We start from the raw sequence: 10390 nt of genomic DNA, 5'->3' as shown, positions 1-10390 counted from the left end.
AAGCACTTTTCGGCTTCTGAGCCTCCCAGCCTCAGGCTGCTGGGTGGCTGGTAAACAGCTTGTTAAGGTGATTAACGCTGCAATTAAAGCTGGAAAAACCGAGGCCAGGGTGCTGGCTGAAGGCTCTCCCTTCTCCTCCCCCTCTCTGTTCTCCCCCTGCCCTCCTCTTCCATCCCCTCCGGGCTTGGTTGACGCAACTCAGCCTGACTTGGCGAACCAGAGCCCTCCCTTAGGCTGGGAGGCTGCACACCGAGTGTCCAGTTGGTCTCAGCTGCCCAGAATCCCTTCCCTTCGGAGGTTGGGGGCCCTGCTGGCCTGGGGAGTAAGTGGTAGTGATGGTGTGCTGCTGAGGCGGGTGGTGTGCAGAGGCTGATTTGGGGTGAGGTCTCTAAGATCCACTAGTGCCTGGGACCCCTTAAAGGGAGGGGCCTCAAGGACAGGGGTAGAGACCATCCTTCTCGTCCACTTCCGCAAGTGAGAAGGGCAGGGGCCGTCTCCTTCCAGTCGAGGGGCAGGAGTTTCCTTTCTCCAGGCTCTCAGAGTCAGGGTGGCTCCCAGCGCATCTGAGGGGCTGGGAAGTGCCAGACCCTGAGCCTTGCATCCGGGGAAGGTTTTAAGGACCCACTGGGTCCGTGCCTCCCCTCCCTTCAGCATCAGCTCTAGCCAACCCGCGAGGGCCCTCGAGGCTCCTGCTCTCAGGCTCCCCCACAAGCCTCCTTCCTCTGCACCCCATGAGTCCTAGGAGAGGAGTTATTCTGCAGGTGGGGTCTCCAGGGAGTATGTTCCCAGACACCCATCTCTGCCTGTCATGCTGCCATCCTTCTTTCAAGGCATAATTCAAATCCCACCTCCCCCATGAAGCCTTTCTACGTGTCCTTCCCACCCACCACCAACTGGCCCTGCCCTTTCCTCTGACAACCCATCCAGTCTCTCTGACTGCGTCAGGTTTGTCCAGCTGGGGGCCTGTCCGGGGTGGGCCCTGCTTCTGGCCATGGAGCTCGTAGCCCAGGTCTGTGCCTCCCTTCCCCAGGCTTCAGTCATCTGTGGTACCAGCTCCTAGAACAGTGCGTGGAATAGAGCAGGTGCTCAGTAAATATTGGTTGAATCCTTTTTGGAGTGCACCTAGAGATCGGTGGATCGACCAATGTGGTAAGTGCAGCCAGGGGCCTGGGTCTGAATGAGGCACACTGAGGGTGGGATGGGGCAGGAGGCTAGGTGGGCAGTAAGCCCCATCTCCCCTGTCACCATTGTCAACAGCAACTTTGATACACCGAGCAGTACGCACCATGTGCTGGATGCCTTGTGAAGCGTTTTACACATATTATCCATTTAGTCCTTGCAACAACTACCTGCCAGGCAGGTAGCATTATTCCTATGTTACAGATGAGAAAACTGAGGCTTAGAAAGGTTAAGTGACTTGCCCAAGATCACACAGTCAGTAAAGTAGTGGAGGCAGGATTCACTCCAGGTCAGCTGACTCCAGCGTGCACATTCCTGACTACAGCATTAAGCTTTTCCAAGGATCAGCCCTGGGGAAGAAGCCCAGCCCCGCCCGCCTCCACTTCTCCCAGGGAAGGACTCAGGGAGGAGGGCTGGAGGGTTGGGGTGGGCACAGCTGCCCAGCTCTCTGACACTCTGCCCTGGCGTCTTAGTAACCTGAGCTGCAGAAAAGCCCATGAAGAGCACCCATTCTCCAGACAGACCAGGGTTCAAATCCCAGCATTGCCATGTATTAGTTATGTGAACTTGACAGAGGTTGGACCTCTCTGAGCCTCAGCTTCCCCATCTGAAAATTGAGTACTATACCACCCCCCTCCCTGGCTGTTGCGAGGATAACATGCAAAGTGCCTGGCACAGAGTAGGAGTTTAGCAAATCCAGCCCTTATTAAGGTTTGGAGAACAGTGATCCTCAGGGCAGACTGGGGTTCCCTCGCCCCCCTCTTCTTCCCTGAAGGTTGTCACGAGGCAACGAGTGTAGTCAAGAAGCACCTGGCAGAAGATGGGCTCAGCTGCCCCACCTAGGCACTCTGCCATGTCCCCCACCCAAGTCCCTGTCCTTGTGGCTCTCCTACCCACCAGGGCTGGTGAAGAGGGCCACCTGCCTGGCCTGGAGGTGAGGAGAGGAGGAAGGGGAGGTGAGGGGCGGGGCTGACCCTGAGGGAGGTCACCCGGGCAGTTAATCCAGCCTGACAGAGCAGGGATGAGCAGGGAGGAATTAGGGAGCTTACAACATCCTTTCATCCCGCAGCAGCCCGCCCGCCAGCCTGCCCGCCCAGCCTCCCTCCTTCCTTCCTCTCTCTTTCTGCCCTTTTTTTCCCTCTCCCTCCCTTTGCTGGCAGCCCAGTCCTAATAAAATGCAGTGTCTCCAGCAAGTCTGCCCGGCTGCCGCCTCGCTGCTCCTGCCTGCACGCAGCCCTCAACCCAAACTGCTCAGCTCAGCCCCGCCTGGCAGCTGCCACTTAACCCTTGCCAGCCTTGCTGGCGTCCGTGGGCTGGAGGCCCTCCTCCCTTCCACCACCCTCGGGCGTGGTGGGAGGGGAGGCCTATTTTCTGAGAGGCAGAAGGGTGAGGTGAGGGTTGGAGGGCCCCCATGTTCTGGAGCCCTGCTGTTCCACAGGGCCCTTCTGTCTTCTGCCTTCTCATCCTTATTCTGCTTTGTGCCTCACCGTAGCCACAGAGGCCAAAAGGGTGGGGACTGTTGTTCCCATTTGACAGATGAGGAAACTGAGATTCTGACAGAGAGGTTCCAGGCTAAGCTGGGTCACCTTGGCTGCTGGGTGGTGTTGCTGGCTCCCCATCCTAGACTTTTTCCAGTACAGGGAGCTGCCTATGCCTGTGTGTGTGTGTGTGTGTGTGTGTGTGATGCTCGGGTGACTTGAGCGATGCGTGTGTGCACCTGTGTACCCCTTGGAATGTACGATTTGTATATTTGTGTGACGCTACCATGTCTCAGGTGTGCGTTTGGATCTGTGTACTGGCCTCAGAGGGCAACACGTTTGCCTGAGGTGGGAGTCCGTGTATGTGTGATGGTAGAGATGCGTTTCTTGGTACGTGTGTGTGTATAAGCGAGAGAGGTGGCTTCACAAGCGTGTGCGTGCATTCACGCTGTCTCCCATCTGTGCCAAGACGTTTGTTCACACACACCCCACTCCGTTCCTACTGCCACCTCCAGCTCTCTGTCCCCAGAGTCTCGGAGTCTGGCAGTTGGAAGAGGAGGGTGGCGGCACTGCTGGCCCAGGCCGGCAGCCGCGGCAGCAAAAGGGCTCTGAGTCAGGGCCCGAGCACTCCCAGGGAAGGTCAACATGGAAACCCCTTGTCTGTTTCCATGGTCCCGCCTGGATCCCAGTGGCCTGGGGTCCCTGCCAGCTGTGGAAGCAGTGGTGTTCCCCCTGCCTGAGGCCTCACCCTCACCCCCAGCTGAAAGGGATAGACAGGAGGGTGAGGGGCCAGGGCGTGGAGGCAGGGGGTTTACACGCATGTGCAAGCGTGTCTGCATGTGAGCCCAAGATCAAAGAGCAGCCCTGAGGTGACCCGGCGGCAGTGGCGGATGGCTGCTGGCTCACAGGGGATGCCAAGCCACCAAGCAGAGTGGAGTCAGGGGGGCCAAGGACTGGGAGCCTCCACTCCCCAGACCGTGGGGGCAGCCATGGGGTCAGGAGCACCTACTACCCAGGGCCAGGCTCAGCCCAGTCCTTGAGCCCAGAGCCCCAGTAGTAGGTCCCCAGGGCTCTGACTCCCCCAGGAGACCCTGGAGGCTCAGAGGGCCTTCCCCACCAAACACCTTCCCCAACTCCCGGCCCTCCGCCGAGAGCTGCCTGCCTCTAGCCTCCAGTTCAAAGAGCTCAGTGGTTATTTTCTTCTTTTTTATTAATGTTATATATAAAGATGGGTCCAATAAGAAAGCAGAAATGAGAAGGCTGGGAGGGGGTGGGACTTGGCTTCATTCCTCTACCCCTGGGGTGGGACTCTTCGAGATCCACCACGTCTCTCCTCTCGCCTGTGCCTCCCACAAACCCAAATCCAGCCGGAGCCCACATCTGTTTCTCTCAGCTCACGACGCACAGGCAGGTACATCCAGGAGGAAAGGGCCACATAAATAGGAAACCACAGTAGGGAGGAGGCTGCTTCTCTCCGTTGCTTTAAAAAAAATACATACTATATATATAGCTACAGTCTTCTACCTCTCCTTTTCTTCCATGTTCGACCACATCAGGGGTGGAGGACGGTTAGCTCTGGGGGGGCGTCCGGGCCAGGAAGGGGCAGTGCCACTGACCCTTCAGACAGCCACCCCCTCACCCCTAAAGGCACCGAGTTATAACCCTTCCCTTGTGCCCCATGCACGTCACCCGACATTCTCCGCCGTCTTGGCGGGAATTATCTGTTTCCAAGGCCACCGGAAAGGGGGTGTTTTGGGGTTTGTCTTGCCTTGGAGATTTGGGGTTTGGCGCCAAAACTGCCAACTCACTGGAGGAGAGGAATAGGTGGGGTGCGGGCGAGCAGAGGCACCCACGCAGGGGAGATTGGTCCTATCTGTTAACAATGCCCTTTGTCTTCCTATTTTTCAACAGCTTTTGAAACCAAAGTTGTGCAAAGTCCTGTACATGGAAGAAGAAATGGGTCCTGGGGAAGGATGCCTGGGATCCACCCCTCCTCTCCGACCAAAGCGGGGGAGGGGAGGTGCTCCTTGAGTTCTCTCTAAAGCCACAAATATTAAAAGCTTCCCTTACTTGGGGGCTTTTCTTTGGTTTAACCCTCAAACCCTAAATGAGGGCTAAAAGTTCAGGGCAGGGCTCGTTGAGGTCCCCACCCTGAGTCCCAGTCTCAAGGTTCAATGTCTTTTTGGCAGAGGGAATGCTCAGTTAAGGGGCAGCCCAGGTCCCCGTGGCAGGAGCTTAGGCCTGGCAGGTCGCAGAATCCACACTGCCTGGTGCCCCAGCCCAGGCCTGACCTGAAGACGCTCCACGGTGTCCCCAGTGCCCAAGGAATCCAGTCTAGGGACTCGGTACTAAGTTTTAGAATCTGGAACGTGATGAGCCATTTAAAGCCAATCCAGGCTCTTGGAGCAGAAGGGAAACAGCTGTCCCAGCCGGAGTGAAGTTCCCAAACATCTGGAGGGGCACCCCAGTGTCTAGGCAGGGGAAGGGAAATTCAGGGGGCATCCTTGGCCCATGCAAATTTCATCTGGAAGCTCTTGGGTCCCTGGAGGAAGGGGCAAGGGAAGGGGGAAAAGGGGTGTCCTTTCCCCTGTGCTCCCCGATGATTCCTGAGTGTCGGCTAGGACGGAGGCGCCTTCTGCTTGGTCCTGGGGTTCCTTCGTGAGAGGTTCAGGCCAGGGGGGTGCTCAGTACACAGCCCCAGGGTTGGGCGGGGGCCCGGGGGAGGCATGGTGCAGGGTGGCTGGTTGAGGCGGCTGCTGCTGTAAGTGGGGTCCACTCAGGTTCTGTGCATGGTACCAGGAGTTGGTGGGGTCGTCCAGGTAGCTGGGGGAAGCACTGTACGGGAGCGGCGGGGGCAGCTGGCTGCGGGCAGGGGCTGGAGTAGAGTGGGAAGAGGTGTCCCAGAGGGCAGGTGACGGTGGTGAGTTGCAGGCCATGGAATCACTGTTATTGGGGCTGTGCTCCAGGGGCGCCTCCCCGTTCTTGTACAGCTTCTTGAATTTGGAGCGGCGGTTCTGGAACCAGATTTTCACCTGCCCCAGAGAAGAAAGGGGGAGCTAGTTAGCCTCGCAGAACGCTGAGTGAAAACCCATCAGGGAACCCAGCCTAGAGAGGGCAAGGCCAGCACCCACCGTCACACAAGACCCAGGCAAAACCCAGGCACCCGAACCCCCAGGCCAGCATCTTTATTCTGTCGGGGACGGAACTTCGGCCAGGAAATTCTGACTGCCTAGGTCCAAATTTTGCTCTGCCACTTACTAAGCGTGGGACCTTGGGCAAGTTACTTAACCTCTCTGGTTCTTGCTTTCCTCATCTACAAAATGGGGATGATGGCAGCACTATTACCTACCTCATAGGGTTATTATGATGCTCAGATAAGTTAAGACAAATAAAGAACTCAGAACAGCCAGCCATACTACTGACATAGTAAGCACTGAATAAAAGGCAGCCCAGACGGAAGATGGGCGGTTTGTGGTATTTTGTTCACATTGGAAACCCATAAGCAGAGGTGAACAGATACACAGAGACAAACGCACACCCACATAAGCATCTCCATGCACGGCAATGTACACACTCACAGCTTCACACACGAGACACCAGGCTATAAAGATACACACATGCACAGATACAGCCAGATAAACACCCTGCAAACATGAGCACCCACGTTCACACGCTCAGGAGCCCTCCAGGGCTGGCTAATGGGGGTGACCTGGGGACTCAGGAGCAGGTGAGCCATGATTCCCCAAATTTCCCTTGGGGTTTCTCCCCCTCCCCCTGCTGCTCTCCACCCCATGACTGGTACAAACAATGAATCAGCTCCTCACCGGGTGACCCAGATTCCCAGCGGACCAGGCCCCACGCAGCCGCAACCCAGGCCCGCCTGTCAACACCTGTAGGGAGCCAGGCGTCCGCCACTCCTCCCCTGAGCAGTGACAGGCTGCTGGGGGCTTTAGGGACAGGCTGGGGGTGGGGGGAGTCCCACCTCTGAGTTCCTGTCCCCCTTTGTGGGGAATCTCTGTTCCTGGCTCCCGGCACACACAAAGGGGTGGAGCATTTGGGTGCTGAGCAGGAATGCAGTCTTTTGATACAAGCACACATTTTTGTACATGCACTCACCCCTGTGCCCAGTCAAGTACATCTGCCTTGCCATCTATAAGCACAGTGACCCTTGAAAGGTCTCACTCCTTAAGTGTGCTTTCCCGCATGTACACAGATCCATTAGCCTGTGTGCAAATATACATGCATACACGTATATGTACACCTCTTACACACACATGCCTGGCCTGGGGGGAGACACGGTGTAGACTCCTATCAGTGACCAACCCTGTGAGTGACCCACACTGTTGGGGGCCTGTGGGAGCTGGCGATTCTGGGGTACAGGGAGGACACCTCTCCCTGTGAGAGACTCAGTCGCACAGGTTCACAAATATGCATGCCTGTACACGTGCTAATGCACAAACTTCCAACAGAGGTTGAGATCTGGGGTTCCCTCCACCCACAGGCAAGGGTTTCAAGGCCCTGCGGGGAACTTAAGAGGCCATCTAGGCTCAGCAGCGCCTGGGGAGTCCCAGGGTCCCGCGGGGCCCCACCGAGTCCTCGCGGCCCTCGACCGCCCACCACTGACCTGCGTCTGCGTGAGGCCCAGCTGCGCGGCCAGCTCGGCGCGCTCGGGCAGCGCCAGGTACTGGGCCTTCTGGAAGCGGCGCTGCAGGGCGGCCAGCTGGTAGCTGGAGTAGATCGTGCGCGGCTTTCGGACCTTCTTGGGCTTCCCGTTCACCATGCGCACCTCGGCTTCCGGTTCCTCCTTCACGGACACTGCGGGCAACGCACGGGGCAGTGGGCGGCTCAGCCTCGGCCTGCGACCCCGGAGCCCTCATGGGCCCCGCGGGACACGCCACCCTCCGGCCCACCTACTCACCCCGGGACTTCCCGGTTGCTCGCTCCGCCGCCGGCGCCCCGGCTGGGAGCTGCGGCCACAGCGCCGGGCCGGCGGCCGCCCGCGACGCGGCGCTCCCCCGCTCCCAGCTCCGCGCCCCCAGAGCGCGGTCCCGGCGCCAAGCTACCACCGGACGCGCACGGCCGCCGCCTCGCTCTCCGCAGCTCCCGCCACCGTCTGCCCGCCGCCCTGTCACCCGCACCACGCCGTCGGTCGCTTCTCTCCCTCTTTCCCTTCCGTCCTCCCTTCCTTTATTGTTCTTTAAACTTTTTATTTTAGAATAGTTTTAGATTTTCAGAAAAGTTGCAGACACATCAGACTCCCTTCTTCCTTCCTTCCTTCACCCTTTCCTCTCTGTTCCTTTCTTGTGTCCTTTCTCTCACTTTGTCTCTCCACTTTTACGCTGACTCCACTTTTCTCTTTTTCAGTTTCTCCACTCTCCGCTGCTGCTTCCTTCCCTGTTCCGGTAATTCTGAGGGGTCTCTCTCCGTGTCCCCCTCACCTTCCTCCCCCCACCCCCCAGCCCAGATCCAAAGAGGGGTCGCAGAGCTTCCAGCGCCCGCTGCCTACCCGCCAGCCCTCTACAGCCCCATGGAGGACCGCCTGCTGAAGTGCCCGGAAAGCACCTGGAGCAGGAGGTTCTCTGACATCCACAGCCCCTGCGTCCTCGCCTCGCTCACGCGGATCCTCACCCAGGACCACGGCGCCCCGCACGCACCACGCCCCGAAGGCGCGCAGTCTCGGGACTGGAAGGTCGTCTGTCCCCTCTGGGGGTCATCTAGCCCACCTTCTCTAACTTCGGACAGTACATTTCTTACCCGGGGCGCGTCCCTAGATTTCGGCTCCAATTCCTCGCCTTTCTCTCGCTCGCTCGGGAACCTCCGCGTGTCCCCCACTCTTCCGCGACCCCGTGGTCCTCACCTGGGTCCTGCGCGGGCAGTGGCTGTTCCCGGTAGGCTCCGTATTGCCGGTAGGAGGTTCCGTAGGTATACTCGGACTTGGGCGAATACGCGCCCGCGCCTGCAAGCCCGTTGAGGTTGAACTGGTGGTGGTAGGTGTAGGGGTTCACGGTCTGGCCATAGGGCTGGCCCGAGTAGTAGTCGTGCTGGGGAGCGCTGTAGTAGCCCAGGTCAGTGACGGAAGACTCCGGCAGGGTGGGCGAGTCCTTGGAACCCGCATGGCAGCTGAGCGAGCTGGAGATATCGGTGAGGATGCTGCTGAGCTTGCGATCGAAGGAGCCACTCATCCTGGCGGGCGCCGCGCCACCCCCCGGGCTGGCCTCGGCCGGAGCGCCGGAACGGGCAGGAGCGCGGGGGAGGCGGAGTAGACGAGGCGGGGGTGCGTGTCCGGAGGGCGAGGGGAGGGCCCGGCAGCGTCTCTGGGGAGGGTCGGCCGAGGGGCGCTTAGACCATCGCCGGTCTTCCGGCGGTCGCGGCGCGTTTCTCGTCGCGTCCCAAGCCACAGTCAAATGCTGCCAGCTCCGCCCGGCCAGCGGGTTATAGACTCAATAGTGGAGTCGCAGAGGGAGGCCCCAGCGCTCTGATTGGCTGCAAGTCTTGCCTTCCAGGCAAAACATGCTCTTGAGCTCTTTCGTTCCTCTCTCTCCCTCTCTCTCCCTCTCTCTCTCTCTCTCTCTCATTCTTTGTTGTTACCCAACACATACACACACACACACACACACACACACACACACACACACACACTCACACAGACCCCTCTGTTCCTCCTCCTGTGGAACTCTCCCTCAGCCCAGATAAACCCCCAGTGTCTCTGAAGGAAAGAGTGGGAGGAGGGTGTCTATCTGTAGAGTCCCCAGGATCCTTCAGTCTGTCTATCTCTCTGGCTGTGGGTGGAAGGTGGGCTCAGGTGCGACAGAGAAGGAGGGGAATTTGCCTATTGGGTGTTTGTGGAGGGAGGTGGTCCAAGGTGTGTGTGTGTGTGGATATGACAGGCAGACAAACATGCCCAAAGTAGAAGGACCCAGGGCTCATGATAATGTTCTAATTTCTTTTAAAATCAGAAGAAAGGAGAACATTTTAGGTTGAAGAAAATGGTTGAATGTATATTAATATATTTATTATCTTTACAGCAATGCAGTCATAAAGTGTAATTAAAAAAAAATGTTCTTAATGGAGGAAGGGGCCCATCAGGCAAAAGTGCCTTGGGCCTATGAAAGTCATCACTGGGTCCAGGGAGGGTCCTATTGGAGAGGGCCTGGTAAGCAGGTGTGTGGATGAGGGGCTTATGGAGAGGGTGGAGGTGCACAGCCTGTGTGTGGCGATGTTAAAGCTATCTCCAAAACTTTCAGAGATGGCCTAGGCTTGCTGGAGGGAACAGGGAACCTGGGGTCCCCATGAGGATGGGTGGGACACAGGCTGGATATCTGTGTGCTTCGGTAAGTCTGGGGGCAGATTCTGTGTATTTGGGACAGCACTGGGGGAGTGTGGGCATTTTTAGAGATCAGGTGTAGGGGACGGGTGTACTTGAGGTGTGTGACGTGAGGATCTCAAGTGTTCCGCAGAAGATACAGAGTTCATTTACATGCAGAGAATGTATGTGAGTGCAGGCGTGTGAGTGTGAGAAAGTGTACCAGTGTATATGGGGGGGCTGTAAGCAGTGTGAGTGGAGCACCATGGGATGGGGTGTCTGTGTGTCAATGTGTAGTTGTGAAGCTATGTACATAAAACTCTCAACACCTTCCCGATCTCCGGTAGTTGGGAACCATGATGCTCCACTGAACCCCCTCCCCCCAAGAAAGCTCTGAAGAAGAGGCTCTGCTCCCTGGGGACCCCCACCT

The 10390-nt window shown here is 57.9% G+C and overlaps 1 protein-coding gene across 1 annotated transcript; it reads right to left on the bottom strand.

The window, feature by feature from the left end:
* Window positions 1-3895: 3895 nt before the first annotated feature.
* Window positions 3896-9046, bottom strand: DLX3 (distal-less homeobox 3). Its single transcript, XM_068530850.1, has 3 exons — window positions 8515-9046; window positions 7282-7472; window positions 3896-5689 (listed from the first exon to the last, which is right to left on the bottom strand). The coding sequence occupies exons 1-3, from the start codon at window positions 8837-8839 to the stop codon at window positions 5342-5344; spliced, it is 864 nt and encodes a 287-aa protein (XP_068386951.1). The 5' UTR covers window positions 8840-9046; the 3' UTR covers window positions 3896-5341.
* Between the last annotated feature and the right edge of the window lie 1344 nt (window positions 9047-10390).

This window comes from Eschrichtius robustus, chromosome 20, assembly GCF_028021215.1.
Source record: "Eschrichtius robustus isolate mEscRob2 chromosome 20, mEscRob2.pri, whole genome shotgun sequence".
Taxonomy (NCBI): Eukaryota; Metazoa; Chordata; class Mammalia; order Artiodactyla; family Eschrichtiidae; genus Eschrichtius; species Eschrichtius robustus.
This window is presented reverse-complemented; position numbering and strand designations above follow the sequence as displayed.

Bases quoted from the DNA above. Each gene is read 5' to 3' on its own strand.
- DLX3 (XM_068530850.1), bottom strand. From the start codon at position 8,839: ATGAGTGGCTCCTTCGATCGCAAGCTCAGCAGCATCCTCACCGATATC. The intron at 7,473-8,514 runs GTGAGGACCACG...CGTTGCCCGCAG, and splicing joins ACTGCCCGCGCAGGACCCAG to TGTCCGTGAAGGAGGAACCG. The intron at 5,690-7,281 runs GTCAGTGGTGGG...TCTCTGGGGCAG, and splicing joins TGGGCCTCACGCAGACGCAG to GTGAAAATCTGGTTCCAGAA.